Below are 14,546 nucleotides of genomic sequence, written 5' to 3' on the forward strand. Positions count from 1 at the left end.
CATTTGTCGAGGCCCATTTCACCCCCTCCTCGCGGGAAGGGGACGAATGAAATCGAGCCTGTATTCTGTAATGAAAACGAGAGGGGGGGATGGATTGCCATTTCCTTTTATCGCCACAGGCCTGTCCATCTCTCTCTTTTTTTCTTATTTCACCCTCTCCCTCCCTTCTCTCTCGCTCTCTCTCTCTCTCCCTCTCGTCCCCATAGCCCTCCGTCTCACCCCCCTCTACCCTCCCTCACCTTCGTGCCTGCAAGCGGCCCTACCACCGAATCAACAATGGCCCCATCACACCTCTCGCTCCGGGGCGGTCCCTCCTCCACTGAGGTCCTCCCCCAGATGCCCTTCCCTGCCCACACCGCCCTCGACCGCCATGTCTCCCCCTCGTCATCATCATCGTCACCATCCCCAAAGCGCTCCCCCCGGCACTCAGACACATCCACAGACCCTTTCATCTCCTCCAGAAACGACTTCCAGCCCATATCCTCACAGCAACCATCCACCTCCACCAACTCCAAGCTCGACCCCTCCGTCTCCTTCGCAGCACCCTCGCCACCAAGGTCCCCCTCCTCGAAACAATCATCCAGTCTATCCTCCCAGTCCCTGGCGTCTCTCACGCCTTCCATGTCCCCGTCGTCCATCATCTCATTACAGCGGAGTGCGCGGCAAGAAAAGAGACACATCCGTGTGCCTGTAAATGACCATCACCACCAAAAGAACCACAAGCAATCCTCTCCCTCCACAGGAGCGTACATGGTCAAGGGCAGCAGCGTAAATCGCTCAGCGATGCTACAAAATAGCAGCGCTGCTCAATTCGACGAAAAGGAAAAGGAAAAGGAAAAGGAAAAGGCCGCAAAGTTAAATCGGGGTACCAACAGCAGCTCTAAAATGAGCACAAAGGGGAATCGATTCTCAAGCTGGGCTTCGTCCATTCGGCAGACGCTATCCCCTTCTTCGAAAAAGGCAGCAGTCGCCAAATCCAAGGAGGTGTCATCGGCACCAACACCATCTGCATCCAAAACACCCATATCGCCCGTATCGCCTCAAGAGTCGCCTAGCCCTGTCAAGAACGAGAAATCAAGCACAAAACCGCAAGACCATACCCCTCGCTCCAATGCCAATGTCAATGTCAATGCCAAAGCCAAAGCCAATGCTGGCACTACCAAGACTACAGAAGCAACAGTACTCAAGTCGGCCAATATCTCCCACTCAAGTACTACGACCTCATCCGGATCCACACCCTCACAGCAGCCAAGGATTCGCATACTGTTGCAAGGCCGGAGTAAGAAGATTGGATCCGGACTCATCACCGTCTTCTGCATCGTAGCCGTCGTTATCCTCATCGTCTTATGCTAAAGAACCAACACTCTCCCTACACTCCCCCTGTACATAGAATCATTTACAAATTGACATTAAAGCAAACGAGTTAACGACCCCCAGGCATTCATCAAGCGCATCCATTCCGCTTCTTTATTGTAATGCGCCTATCCGAACGTCCGAGACTCAACATTTTGCATTCCAAAATGGAAAGTCCCCCCCCCCTCAGACAGTTTAAACCGCAAAGACAGAAGACACAGAACGTGCTCCGTCAAAGATAAATGTATTGTCCATAGGGATGTACTGATGCGTGATCAACTTGATGACCTCTTGACTGACAACACCTCCAATAAACGAAGCAATGTTATGGATCGATCCGTTTCCGTAGCGACAGCTAGCATGGTGGATATGGAAATAGAAAGATGAGTTCGGCATCCAGAAGGAATTGAAGATGCGAGCGACATCACGATTCGATGCTGCCTAAAAAAAAAACAAATTTTCGTTCCGCTTACATTTCGTAAGTCAGGTCCTTCGAGATAGCGTCCTTGTCGATGCCCCAGGACTGCAGCAGTGTAGTTACGTTCGTATGCAATTGATCCACATCGTCCTCCCAGTCCTCTCCCTCGCCAGGGTATCGTCCGTGGTCATCATGGAACGAGTCCGACGCACGCAGAAGAACATAGAAAGGGAACACAGAGTCAGGGTCCGACAGCCACGATGCTAGGTTTTTCCAGATCGAATCAAAAACAATCCAGTTAATTCGTCTGACACAATCCAGTTAATTCATCTGACACAATCCCGCATTCATATTTGCCCATAGTTTAAATCGCTCATTAAAAAAACGCACAAATCTGCTTTGTCTTGGACTGATGGTATTCCTCCTCAAGGCTACGGTAGCGAATGACCTTAAGGAATGCAGAATACTTGCAGAAGCTCTCGATTTCCTGTAGCGAGATCGATCCTGGAGCCAGCCCTAAAGATTCCAACAGCGATTCGACAATCCTTGAAACCTCCTGAACATCCTGCTTTGCCTTGGTTTTGTAGCTAATTTCGTCATATATTGGAAAAAATAAATAAAGAAGTAAGATAGAGATATCAACAAGAGGTCCATATCTCAGGCGCTGCAGCATGGCAAATGGTTATCCAGCCAGTAGCCTACATGTTTTGAAGGGTCACGTAGCTGTCCGTCTGAGCTTTCATATCCGGAATGGTGCCCGAGAGCGGAAGCAGACCTCCGCTCTTTGATGGGTCGTTCACAAAGTCCCTCACCGCACGCGCGAGGATCCAAAAGTTGTCGGACTAGCGAAGAGAAATGACACCAATACATATTAGCAAAAAAAAAAAAAGCTCGAATCAATATACAGCTCCCTTATAACGTGTCTTGATCACTAGTCCATCGCCACTACCTCCACTGTCAAATTCTCGCATTTTGGATCGTTGAAAAGGTCCTTGATAGCACTTGGCACAACGGTAGGTTGACACGATCTCAAGACAGAATTAATCGCTTCTTCGAAATTCTCGTCGTCTGCGGACCGCATTCCAGACTTGATATTGGTCTTGAGTTGGTTCTTCTCTGCATATGTCGAGGGGATCATGCCGCCATGCTACAAGCAGAGAAAGATTAGGAGATGTATTAGTGAACTGAGGTAGATAAAGAGAAAAAAACCAATATATGCAAGACGCATCCAAGCACTAACCTCCTGCTTCCATTCACCCATGTACTTCAACAGGATCGCCACATAAGGGATATGACCGAACTCAAGTCCATCCTTTGTGTTGAAGTCAAATGACTTTGCGTAAGCGCTGAGTTCCGGGAATGGAGCATCGATGCGCAGATCGGCAACATTATCTGGGTGGGTCTCCACAACTGAAAAAAGAGCGGGTTAAAAATGCTTTGATCCTCGAATTGGGTATCCTTTTCAATTGCATGCCAAATGATTCCATGGTCTTACTTGCATGCTCAGGAACAGCGATTCTGGCAGCACCAATGAGTCCGACTGTCTTGACCCAAACGAACGTGGTCTTTCTCTTTCCTGCGGGACCGCCATTGCCACCGTTGGCATTAACATCTTGACCGTTTACCCAGCAAAGTCCGGCAATCTTTTCTGCGGTCTCACGCGTGACATCCGAGGCAACGACCAATGAGAACTGTGCCAGATATCCGGGGTCCTCTTTGAGAATAGTGAGAATGTCCTTGTCGACCCAATGACCCTTGACATCCTCGTTCAGCTCGCCAAGGAGCTCACAGGCACGTCTCGCCCGTGATGAACCAAGACTGTCAAAGTCGAGGAAGAAGTTGGATCCAATATCGTTTTGGGTGACGGTGCCTTGGTCGACTACGGTAAACTGGCCGATACCTAGAGACTCGTAATGACAATGTTACATGTCGTTAAGAAGACCGAGTAAAAGAGAGTACGGTGCCTTAGGTATCGCTAAAAGATATGACCTGACATTACCAGGAAGAACCAGATTCTTGAGGATCTCACAGCCGGCTGCTGTTGCGTTTATGAGAAGGATATGTGCGGACTCGAGGGCATCCTGACCACTGCTGCCCCACAATCTATACGGATGATATTAGATGACATTGGATAGCATTGGATAGCATTGGATAGAATGCCAGGTTAGAAGTGATCCGCAGTCGATACTTTGTCGCGCCGAGTTGTATTGCGCGCAAAAAAAACGACGCGTATGACATTTCATGCAGCGGTGGGGTCCGTACCTGAGCTGTCGGTCGTATTTCTGAGTTCTTGCGTCCATGTTTGTGATGCAAGTTGCTTGACGATGGAGTGGGTATTGGGGTGCTGATGAAGGAAGGAATGAGCAAGTCCTGCATGGGCGGTGCTTCAAAGGAAGGAAGGAACTCTCCGGTCTCAAGTAAGTTCGTGACTGTACTACTCCCACGGTGGGGGGCCCTTTATTTCCTTTATTGCCGCGCGGATCTTTTTCTTTGTTTCGATCCTTTTCTTTCACCACCACCATCGCCACCACCACCACCACAGCAACAACAACCGCTTTCTTTCTAATCATGTTCGCCCTTCGCACCGCCGTTGCCCGCGCCATGCCCGCCTTGGCCATGCGTGCTGCTGTCATTCCCAAGATCGCTGTCTCGCCCGCTATGATGGCTCGTGTCGGATCCGCCTCGGCCTTCCGCTCATTCTCCAACACTCCCTTGGCCTGGAGCAAGAGTAAGCACACAGGAGAAACTTTTTCACAAGCAATGAGTAGACGTACTTTATCAGTCCGATCGACTAATTTAGGCTCTTGTCTGTCTGATTGATATCTGCTAGCCGACAAGGAGCTGGTGACCGTTCTCGATAACGAGATCAAGCACGAGGAGGAGCAGAGTGAGGAAGTCCCCGACTATATCACCAACTACTTGAAGACCAGCCCCTTCCAGATCACGGATAAGGCCGGCTCGGATGAGGTCGTCTTGACTCGCAAGTTTGGCAACGAAGAGTAAGTAATTGCGCTGGACTTTTTTTTTTTTTACTCTATGTTCTTGCATCTAACATGTAATACTGTACTTATCATCGCGCTATTTTGTATTCTGTAAATGATCATAGCATCAAGATTGTGTTCTCTGTCTCGGATATCAACGCTGCTGATGATGAGGAGGATCTGGAGCTGGAGGAAGAACTCGAGGAGGACGGTCAGCAGCAATCGACCCAGCAGAACCTTTCTGCCTCTGGAGATGATGAGGAGGAGGAGGAAGGTCCCTTTGATTCGTTGACCTTCCCTGTCCGCTGCTTGATCACAATCTCGAAGCCCAATGCTGGAAGCATCTCTGTTGATGCAATTGCTCAGGATGGAGCCTTTATTGTCGAATCAATCTCCAACGTCAAGGACACTGCTCTTGCGACTGCCTCGACTGCGGAGGCCGACTGGGAGAAGCGTGGATTGTACAGCGGACCTCCATTTGGCGAGTTGGACGAGGAGCTCCAGATCACTTTTGAAAAGTTTTTGGAGGAGCGTCAGATCGATGAGGAATTGGCCAACTTTGTGCCAGGCTATGTTTTCCACAAGGACCAGGTCGAGTACACCAACTGGCTCAAGGAGCTGAAGGGATTCGTTGCTGCCAATTAAGCACCATATCAACCAAGCACTCTCACTCTTACCCAATTATTACTACAACTTTCACGCATCCCATTCCCATCGTACATAGTTCTTCAACGCAATAAAAGCGAAGACAAAAAAAAAAAAAAAAAAAAAGCAAAGAAGCTGAAGGAAGGTGATAGACCAGTGGTGATGATCGCGAGTGAAGCAGCCTTGGGACAAGGGTCCATGATAGAGGCATGGCTACACGTGATATCGGATTTATTGGGCGACGGATCGGAAGAGGATTTGATCGCAAAAAAAGAGTCGCACGTCTTACATGAGAGCGCTTCCGCGCTGTTTACGCTCCCTTCACTTCGGATTCCCATTTCTCGATCCGTTCTTCACCCATCACTCCTCCACTCCTTCGCTCCACTCCACTCCTTCCTTCACCTCTCTCCTCTTTCTTTTTTCTTTCTATTCATTTCCTTGAACCGGGCGGTCCCTCTTCTCTTCGTCTCTTCCTCTCGAAAGCACTCTCTCACCATGTTCCGAGTCCAGACTGCCTCCAACATCCTGGTACGTGCTCTCCTTCACGTTCCTCCGATGGCAAAACCTGTCTTCGTGTTGCATCCCTTTCAGTACTTTTTTTTCTTTTTTTGTTTTGATGGAGCTTGGCTGTCTATGCTCTTTCGGCCTCGGCTGCTTCACTTTCACTTCCAGTACAGCTCCGATGGTTGCTTGTCGCGTGTCTTTTGCCCTTTCTTGTGCTCGGTTTTTTCGTGGTTCCTGACCTAAAAAAAAAAAATGCACACGGAGCCGGAATATTCTCGCTTCAAAAGGAAACCCCATCCGCCATCACTAATCGATTTGCGTCCTCCTTTTTTCGCTTCACATCATCGGGCTTTCTTCTTCTCGGTAATGACCCATTACAGCGCCGCACTGGTATGTACCGATGACTTTTTTTTGTCGAATTAGATCCTGCATCGGAAACAACTTGGTTGAATTTTTTTTCCGAAGTGTCTAACATACCCTTTTCTTTATTTTTTATCAATCGTTTAGCTGCCAGCCGTGCCTTCCACACCTCGCGTCCTGCGATGCAGGTCTTTGCGTCCAAGCCCTTGAACGCCAAGGAGACCTCGGTACGGATGAATGAGCTTGTATCCGGTCTTTTGAAATCTCCGAGCTTTTAGTCTGGCATATGAACTAACGATCCCGCTTCTCCCCTCTCCCCACTCGCCTTGGTCTTTCCTTGTTTGGGTCTTCCCCGCAAAAAAAAAAAAAAAAAAAAATGTGTATTCAATTGCACACACAAACAGAGCCCTATTACGTCCAAGTACCCCATCATCGACCACACCTACGATGCCCTTGTCATCGGTGCCGGTGGTGCCGGTCTCCGTGCTGCCTTCGGTCTTGCTGAGGCTGGTCTCAACACTGCCTGTATCTCCAAGCTCTTCCCTACCCGTTCCCACACCGTCGCCGCCCAGGTAAAATAAGCTCAGGGGATCATAAGATCGTTGTATTGCATGAATGGTCGCAAAGCAATTAAATACTAACGCCCAGTTTTGCTTTTTTGTTTCTTCTCATCCATTGCGATTTTCATAGGGTGGTGTCAATGCTGCTCTCGGTAACATGGGCGAGGATGACTGGAGATGGCACATGTACGATACCGTCAAGGGTTCCGACTGGCTCGGTGATCAGGATGCTATCCATTACATGTGTCGCGAGGCTCCCCACAGTGTTATCGAGTTGGAGCATTATGGTGTCCCCTTCTCCAGAACCAAGGAGGGCAAGATTTACCAGCGTGCCTTTGGTGGTCAGAGTTTGAAGTTCGGCGAGGGTAAGTTATGACCATTGCTTTCGCTATTACTCGTGCCGTTGATTAGATTGCACACACAATACTGACCCAGAATTGCTTTTTGAACATGATCGTTGATAGGTGGTCAGGCTTACCGCTGCGCTGCCGTCGCTGATCGTACCGGTCACTCGATCCTTCACACCCTTTATGGCCAGTCCCTCCGCCACAACACCAACTTCTTCATCGAGTATTTCGCCATGGATCTCATCATGGAGAACGGCGAGTGCCGTGGTGTCATTGCCATGAACATGGAGGACGGTACCCTCCACCGCTTCCGCGCCCATAAGACTGTGCTTGCCACCGGAGGATACGGCCGTGCTTACTTCTCCTGCACCTCTGCCCACACTTGCACTGGTGACGGTAACGCCATGGTTGCCCGTGCCGGTCTTCCCCTGCAGGACTTGGAGTTTGTCCAGTTCCATCCCACTGGTATTTACGGTGCCGGATGCCTGATCACTGAGGGTTCTCGCGGTGAGGGTGGATACCTTTTGAACTCGGAGGGTGAGCGTTTCATGGAGCGTTATGCCCCCACTGCCAAGGATCTTGCCTCCCGTGATGTTGTCTCCCGTTCGATGACCATGGAGATCCGCGAGGGTCGCGGCGTGGGCCCCGAGAAGGACCATATCTACCTCCAGCTCTCTCACTTGCCTGCCTCTGTCCTCCACGAGCGTCTCCCCGGTATCTCTGAGACCGCTGCTATTTTCTCCGGAGTCGATGTCACCAAGGAGCCCATCCCCGTCTTGCCCACTGTCCACTACAACATGGGTGGTATCCCCACCAAGTACACTGGTGAAGTCTTGACCGTTGACGAGAACGGAAACGACAAGGTCGTCCCTGGTCTGTACGCCGCCGGTGAGGCTGCCTGTGTGTCAGTCCACGGTGCCAACCGTTTGGGTGCCAACTCGCTCTTGGATATCGTCGTCTTTGGTCGTGCTTGCGCCCACCACATCCGCGACAACTTGGAGCCCAACACTCCCCACCGTCCCTTGGCCGCTGATGCCGGTGCAGAGTCGATCGCCAACTTGGACAAGCTTCGCTATGCCACTGGCCCTATCTCGACTGCCGCTCTCCGCTTGAACATGCAGAAGGTTATGCAGAACGATGCTGCCGTGTTCCGTATGCAGTCGTCTTTGGATGAGGGTGTCGAGAAGATTGACAAGGTGTTCAAGTCGTTCAAGGATGTCGGTGTCACTGACCGCAGCATGATCTGGAACTCTGACCTGGTCGAGACCCTCGAGCTCCAGAACCTGTTGACGTGTGCTGCTCAGACGATGCACTCGGCTAGTGCCCGCAAGGAGTCCCGTGGAGCTCACGCACGTGAGGATTTCCAGGAGCGTGATGATAAGAACTGGATGAAGCACACTTTGTCATGGCAGAACCAGGAGACTGGCGAGGTTAAGCTGAGCTACCGTGCTGTTACTAGCAAGACCTTGGACGAGAACGAGTGCAAGTCTGTTCCTCCCAAGAAACGTGTCTACTAAGTGTATGTGACGGAGAGGTATAGGAGAAAGAAGAGGTAGATTGAACGGGGGAGCATGCTGTTGTTGTTTTTTTAATCGTTTGACCAAATAAAATAAATGAATTCATTCAATAATGAAACGCTCTTTGTTTTATTCGATGGCTGACCGAGATCCAAGGTCAAGGCAGGATTCAAAAATGACGCCACTAACGTTGCTCCTTTCAATTGCTCCTGGTCCTGGGGATTGACACCGACGACTCCCTTCTTTTTTTTTCGGAACAACAACGCGATACAGTGTCGATATCGATATCGATGTCGATGTCAATGTCGATTTCCGAGTCGATGGGGATTGTATAGTGTAGTGTAGTGTATTATGCTCCCTGGGCTTGTTGGATCTGCCTGATCAGTTCCTGGAGGTTGCCCTGGGCCTCTGTCTTGTTGCGTTCCCAATAGACCCGCTTCTTATCCAATGCGGCCATATCCTTCTCCATTTCCGAAGCCCGTTCTGACAGTTCTTTTGTCAGATCCGTCAATGGTTCCTGGATAAACCTATATAAAGTACAAACAAAAAGGGAAATGAAGTTGAATTGTCAATTGGGTGCTCCGTATCCTCTTGTCAATGAGTGCTCCATATCTCCTTCTGACGCGTTCTTTCGCTGTTCAATCGAAAGTGGGGGAGGAAAAAATAAAATAAAAAAGGGCTAGTGAATGCTTACATCTTGCCGACAGACTTGTAGGTGATGGTATCTGGTGCCAATGCGGAGAGTTCCTTATTGGTGAGTTCGGAAAGACGCTTTTCCCTGTCCCTTGTCTGAATCTGTGCCTGGACCGAGGCCACCATACGGGTGGCTTCCTGCAGCTTTGTCTGGAGATCGTGAACGATCTAGTAGGAGATGATGATGGGAGGAGAATGGGATGAGTTGTTTGCAAAAAGCGCGCAACGGAGAAGCTGATCTTTTTCCTTTTCTTTTTTTTTTCCTTTTCCTTGACAGAAAGCCGTGTTCCAGCGGGCGTCGGGGGTCCTGGGGTCCTGGGTCCTGATGGTGTCCGTCTGTCCTGGGTCATTGTTGATGGGGGATTATACCTTTCCGAGGGCCTGTTCGTTGATGGACATTTGTGATCGATCCCTTGTTCTTGGAGGTTAATGGAGAGAAAGAGAGAGAGTTTGCTTCGTGTCCAAGTGGGGGGAAAATAGAAGGCAGTGAGGGGGTTTTTTGATGTTGGTATGCCACACAGACTATCCACGTCACAGTCATAAAAAAGAGTTTCCCCCTACTTGCGTGTTTGTTCGACTCCTTTTCCGCTACACACACGCTCTCTATCTCTTTCATCACCTTCATCCGTATATAAAAAGAAAACTCACCATGCTCATCAAAGTCAAGGTAAGGGCGGGCAAACAGCATATTCTTTTCATCAACCCTGTTTACTATCATCACCCGTCGAGGGGGGTTTTTTTTACAAGCCGCGACATTCCTGGCTCCCGGAGGGAATGTTCTCTTTTTATATTGATTGTGAAAAAAAAAGTCCCAACACCGAGGCACTCACTCTTTATGCGTTTTTTTTTTTTTGGCTGTTATCATACATAGACACTCACCGGCAAGGAGGTACGACCACTTTTTCAGTTGTGAGACCCACCTTCACGGCTCTATCATAGGGATTTGCATACATGCAATACAATACGTGTTTGCTGAATCCGGCTTCGACAAGGTGGTGGCAAAAAAAAAGCCGACAAAAAAAAACTTGGAGTGGGACCTGACTGACACACACACAAAACTGAGCCATGGATGAGAAAGGCGCAGTTCACTGATTCGACAAAGTTGTGTAAAATGAACATTTGGAAAGCGCAGGCGCAGGACCGACAGTTTTTGCTCATCAGGGAAATGCTTCAGCATTGCCACGTCCCTCCCCCATCCTCCCCCGCCACCGCCATCGCCTGCCGCCTCTTCTTCTCTCCCAGCAGCAACAAACCAATTCATATTATGGACTATGGACTGGAGCTCGATAGCAATGTATCTGAACCCCACCCCAAAAAAAAAAATCCGTAAGTCCCTTTCATCATTCACGCTGACGCGACTTTTTTTTTTTTTTTAGATCGAAATCGATATCGAGCCCAATGACAAGGTACGGCACTTGTGTGGTTTTCAATGGTTACTCTGTCCATGGACAAAGACTACTGGAAAAAATGATCCAGGAACACATTAGAATTAACGATATTTTTTTTGTTCATTTGAATATAGATCACCCGTATCAAAGAACGTGTCGAGGAGAAGGAGGGTATCCCCCCAGCACAGCAGCGTTTGATTTTCGGAGGAAAGCAGATGTAAGCCACCTCTTCTCTTTCTCTTCGTTCAAAGAAGGATGGATCGGGATTTTGTTTATTGTGTCTGTTGTTTTCTAAATCTGCCTGCTCTATGGTTTCTTTTTTTCTTTGTTGTTGTGTGTTCTTATCTCTACAGGGCTGATGATCGTTTGGCGTCGGACTACAACATCGAGGGCGGCTCTGTTCTTCATTTGGTGCTTGCTCTTCGCGGAGGTTGCTAAACCAGTCAGCAGCAACAACAACAGCAGTACGACAGACTAACAACACAAGAACAAAAAAGAACATAACAATAACAATAAAAAAAAACCCCCCCCCCCTCCAGGAAAGAACAACACAAAAATTCAACATTAGCAAACAATATCGGACGTCAATGGCAGTTGCCTTGGTTGAGGTGGAACCTTTGCCACTTTTTTTTTTTTTATTTTTATTTTTTTCTATATCGTTCTGCAGGATCTGTGCGCGTTTCAGATGAGAAGGCCGTTTCTAGATTTTATGAGAAATTAAAGAAAAACAGTTATTGTCACGATCAACTGTGCATGGGCACTGGTTTTTGATGAAGCAAAAGCGCACAGACAGACAAGGTGTGATCACGAAGAAGGAAAGGGGGGCTAGGAAGAGAGAGAGAAAAATAAAAAAATAAAAAAGGCAGTGCAGTGCAGTGCAGTGCAATGTTCGATAGTGGGAAAGGCGGTAAATTGTGCGGCTTGAGCCCCCGAAGGCCAAAATGAAAGCACGAGACTGCTCGAACGCGTCGAGATGTGTGCTATTGATAGATTGACGCGTCCGCGTCGCGTGTTTTCTTATTCGACCACGTTGTATAGACTATGTATTTTTGTCTCCACATGAAGGTTTCCTTATGGACGATCATTCTAAAAAAGCACCATAAACAAACAAAAAAAAAAAAAAAGAAAGAGAACGTGTCAGGGATAAAATCAGGTACCCGGTCCCCTCTTGGTCCAACTTTTTTTCTGACGGGTGCATATTTGTCACTTCGTATCCTATTTTTTGTTTTTTTTTATTTTAGAGCTCTCTTTACACCATGAAAGAGAGAAGGGGGAAAGAGGAGAGGGGGAGAGGAGAAAACAATGGGAGCTGTCATATGAAAAAGAAGGATTGGTCGGCATCCCCGCATTCTTCCTCTTTAAGAAGCAACCGTTGAACCATACAAGCTACAAGGAAGCAAAGGAGTCTAGAGGGATCTGCATCTGTGTATGTATGCATGTTTGCTGGTATTTGTAGGACACATACACACACACAACGGCTCAATTACGTAGGAGTTGAGTCAGTCGTGGCCCGGGATGGACCGGTTTCCCACGTGAAGAAAAACGGACGAATGAACCAATAGCATCGTCATCCCTGTATTGAACAAGGTTTGAACGCGAATAATAATAATAATAAAAAGGCTATTTATTTACGTGTGGGTGTCCCCGTGCAGCCGTGTGCGACCCATTGGGTGGTTCTATATCCATCATCATGGGCCCTGGTTTAAGGCTATATGTTTGTTTGGCATGCATGCAGATGTACTTTTTTTTTAAAAAAACACAACACGCGTTCTTGGAGATCATTGGAGCAAAGCCAGATCGGTGGTTTAGTTCAATCCAGTCCCAGGTTCAGTCCAAGCTCCCGTCCTTTCCGTTGCCGGCTCAGTCAGCTCAGTCATTTCGGTCAGCTCAGTCATTTCGGTCAGCTCCGTCAACCAGGCCAGTCCATGACTTTGAAGGCACTGGGGAGATCACTCGTGCTCTGTCAATTGCCCTTGAGAAAAGGCGGAGGTTTGCCTCGCTTCAGATCGGGATCGGCTTGGTCGAACAGGACTCAAGACAAAGACGATCAGCTCAAAGGGAGGAGCGAAAGGAGTAGAGAAAGAAGGGAGGAGGAGGTAGTAGAGGGGCGGCTGTGGGTCACCAAGAGGGATCGTTGCATGAAGTGAAGTCAGACAGCGGAGGAGGGCAGCTGCCTGTTTGCTGTTTCGGGTTCTGACCCCTCCCGACCGCACCTCAGCGGATTCAAACCGATTCATTCGTTCTCTTGCGGTGGGTGGACCATGTGTCCATCTGTTCCATCTGTCCTCATCGCTCCACCGCTCCAATAAATACCGCCCTGTCTCTCTCCCCCCACCCTCTCCTCAGCTCCTTCTCTCTCTCACTCTCTCTCACTCTCACTCTTCTTCTTCTTTTTCTTCTTACTCTCCAACCAACACTCTTCACCCCTTCTCCTCTCCCGCCCACACCAACACCCCACACCCCCCACACATCGATCGAAAAAGATGGCTGCATCAATCCGCTCCGTCGCCATGGGCCTGCCTCGCGTCTCCATGGCCCGCATCCCCCTCGTGGCCTTCGCCAACACCCACGTCGCACCTCTCAGTCACGCCAACAGCGTCCACCCCAGCGCCTTCTCCTCCATGCCGGCCTCACGCAAGGACAAAACTTGGTCCAACTCTGCCAACAAGGTGGCTGATCAGCTCGAGCATACTGCCTCAAAGTTCCCCGAGGACAACGATAGGACGACAAAGGACTATCTTCGTGAGGTAAAGCAATTCGAACACGCAGAGGATGCGCTGTTGAGGGATCTGGGCTTGATAAAGAGTGTTCATCAGGAAGACGACATATACAACCACAGCAAACATCCCAGCAAAAACACACCCAGCAAAAACACGCCCAGCAAAAGCACAGCCAGCAAAAGCAATTCAAGCACAGGAAAGAAACGCGCCGCAAAAAGCGCAGAAGAACCGAAGGATACGTTTGAGGAAACATTTGTGGCCCAGGTGAGGGCGGATGTGTTCTATCCTTCGACAAAGATGAACCATGATGACAGCCAGCATCATCAGCAGGAGATGGTCTCCAGTCTCCTTGAGGAGCTGAAGGTACCTTGCTTGTTTATGTTTCGTAAACGCTGGTTATATCTGTATGCTTCCTACTATCGGATCTGCTCCATCAGATGCCTCGATCGCATGCTCGGCAAGGGAACGAACCGACAAGCGACCACCGGGCCACCAAAACCTGCCCAATCGACCGGCGAAATAAAAAGGACGACTAGCTCAAGGAGCGACAAATCGACCTTCATCCTCGACTCTCTTTCCCCCTATCCTTTCCTTTCCTTTTTTTTTCCTCCGAGAACGAAAAGAGAAACGACCTCGTCATGATACCCTTTTCGATTGTCTTTCATTAGGGCGCATTTTTTTTTTTTTTTTATTTATTTATTTAGAGACTAACGCGATCTATTCCCAATTCTGTTACATTTTTCAATCCATTTTAGAACGACAATCAGACAGCGAACTTGAGCCAACATGCGTCAGATGCGATCCGCATGGTCGAGTCCCACAATGTGCTGAAGCAGGACGAAGCACCTATCCATGACGTCCGCGAAGAGGATCCGACCCAGAAGACTATGCGTACCCACAAGCGCAAATAAGCAACCACAGTAGCGGGGTGTGTTGACCCCCCCTCAAGTTTCTTTGCCTTTTTTGCTTTTTTTGCTTTCATGCCGTTTCTCTTTGTATATAAATCAGCGAATCATTTAACATTTTTACTCCACGGACAATTCTTTTTTTTTTTCTTTCT

At 48.9% G+C, this 14,546-nt stretch overlaps 7 protein-coding genes across 7 annotated transcripts; 5 read left to right on the top strand and 2 right to left on the bottom strand.

Annotated features, from left to right (window-relative positions):
• The first annotated feature begins 106 nt into the window (after positions 1-106).
• Positions 107-1,849, top strand: BC939DRAFT_462658 (uncharacterized protein). Its single transcript, XM_051557155.1, has one exon. The coding sequence runs from the start codon at positions 277-279 to the stop codon at positions 1,351-1,353; it is 1,077 nt and encodes a 358-aa protein (XP_051408484.1). The 5' UTR covers positions 107-276; the 3' UTR covers positions 1,354-1,849.
• BC939DRAFT_290631 (NEDD8-activating enzyme E1 regulatory subunit-like protein) lies at positions 1,451-4,157 on the bottom strand. The gene is made up of 9 exons (XM_051551288.1): positions 4,034-4,157; positions 3,771-3,874; positions 3,267-3,671; positions 3,012-3,181; positions 2,721-2,918; positions 2,474-2,613; positions 2,162-2,358; positions 1,827-2,034; positions 1,451-1,708 (listed from the first exon to the last, which is right to left on the bottom strand). The coding sequence occupies exons 1-9, from the start codon at positions 4,069-4,071 to the stop codon at positions 1,549-1,551; spliced, it is 1,620 nt and encodes a 539-aa protein (XP_051408485.1). The 5' UTR covers positions 4,072-4,157; the 3' UTR covers positions 1,451-1,548.
• A 446-nt stretch (positions 4,158-4,603) lies between these two features.
• On the top strand, positions 4,604-5,397 carry BC939DRAFT_401375 (mitochondrial glycoprotein; the record flags this gene model as incomplete). Its single annotated transcript, XM_051552606.1, has 2 exons — positions 4,604-4,770; positions 4,878-5,397. Coding segments are annotated over 2 exons (687 nt in total), but the record flags the coding sequence as incomplete, so codon positions are not given.
• A 333-nt stretch (positions 5,398-5,730) lies between these two features.
• BC939DRAFT_462663 (succinate dehydrogenase flavoprotein subunit 1) lies at positions 5,731-8,798 on the top strand. Its single transcript, XM_051557156.1, has 6 exons — positions 5,731-5,925; positions 6,282-6,291; positions 6,409-6,488; positions 6,666-6,833; positions 6,952-7,186; positions 7,286-8,798. Exons 1-6 carry the CDS (start codon positions 5,893-5,895, stop codon positions 8,683-8,685), a joined length of 1,926 nt encoding a protein of 641 aa, XP_051408487.1. The 5' UTR covers positions 5,731-5,892; the 3' UTR covers positions 8,686-8,798.
• Positions 8,799-9,034: 236 nt separating this feature from the next.
• On the bottom strand, positions 9,035-9,777 carry BC939DRAFT_480280 (Prefoldin; the record flags this gene model as incomplete). Its single annotated transcript, XM_051558924.1, has 3 exons — positions 9,035-9,212; positions 9,380-9,546; positions 9,748-9,777. 3 exons carry the CDS (start codon positions 9,775-9,777, stop codon positions 9,035-9,037), a joined length of 375 nt encoding a protein of 124 aa, XP_051408488.1.
• Positions 9,778-10,027: 250 nt separating this feature from the next.
• On the top strand, positions 10,028-11,204 carry BC939DRAFT_506470 (ubiquitin-related domain-containing protein; the record flags this gene model as incomplete). The annotated part of the gene is made up of 5 exons (XM_051560789.1): positions 10,028-10,045; positions 10,250-10,267; positions 10,755-10,784; positions 10,901-10,983; positions 11,120-11,204. The coding sequence occupies 5 exons, from the start codon at positions 10,028-10,030 to the stop codon at positions 11,202-11,204; spliced, it is 234 nt and encodes a 77-aa protein (XP_051408489.1).
• A 1,885-nt stretch (positions 11,205-13,089) lies between these two features.
• On the top strand, positions 13,090-14,188 carry BC939DRAFT_462669 (uncharacterized protein). Its single transcript, XM_051557157.1, has one exon. The coding sequence runs from the start codon at positions 13,250-13,252 to the stop codon at positions 14,126-14,128; it is 879 nt and encodes a 292-aa protein (XP_051408490.1). The 5' UTR covers positions 13,090-13,249; the 3' UTR covers positions 14,129-14,188.
• The last annotated feature ends 358 nt before the right edge of the window (positions 14,189-14,546 follow it).

This window comes from Gamsiella multidivaricata (genome assembly GCF_025024155.1).
Source record: "Gamsiella multidivaricata strain RSA 2152 chromosome Unknown BC939scaffold_73, whole genome shotgun sequence".
Lineage (NCBI taxonomy): Eukaryota > Fungi > Mortierellomycota > Mortierellomycetes > Mortierellales > Mortierellaceae > Gamsiella > Gamsiella multidivaricata.

Excerpts from the sequence above, each read along its gene's own strand:
- BC939DRAFT_462658 (XM_051557155.1), top strand. The coding sequence starts at position 277 with ATGGCCCCATCACACCTCTCGCTCCGGGGCGGTCCCTCCTCCACTGAG.
- BC939DRAFT_290631 (XM_051551288.1), bottom strand. The coding sequence starts at position 4,071 with ATGGACGCAAGAACTCAGAAATACGACCGACAGCTCAG. Across the intron at positions 3,875-4,033 it reads AAATACGACCGACAGCTCAG|ATTGTGGGGCAGCAGTGGTC; the intron begins GTACGGACCCCA and ends TCATCCGTATAG. Across the intron at positions 3,182-3,266 it reads CGCTGTTCCTGAGCATGCAA|TTGTGGAGACCCACCCAGAT; the intron begins GTAAGACCATGG and ends CTCTTTTTTCAG.
- BC939DRAFT_462663 (XM_051557156.1), top strand. The coding sequence starts at position 5,893 with ATGTTCCGAGTCCAGACTGCCTCCAACATCCTG. Across the intron at positions 6,489-6,665 it reads TGAACGCCAAGGAGACCTCG|AGCCCTATTACGTCCAAGTA; the intron begins GTACGGATGAAT and ends ACACACAAACAG. Across the intron at positions 7,187-7,285 it reads GAGTTTGAAGTTCGGCGAGG|GTGGTCAGGCTTACCGCTGC; the intron begins GTAAGTTATGAC and ends GATCGTTGATAG.
- BC939DRAFT_462669 (XM_051557157.1), top strand. The coding sequence starts at position 13,250 with ATGGCTGCATCAATCCGCTCCGTCGCCATGGGCCTGCCTCGCGTCTCC.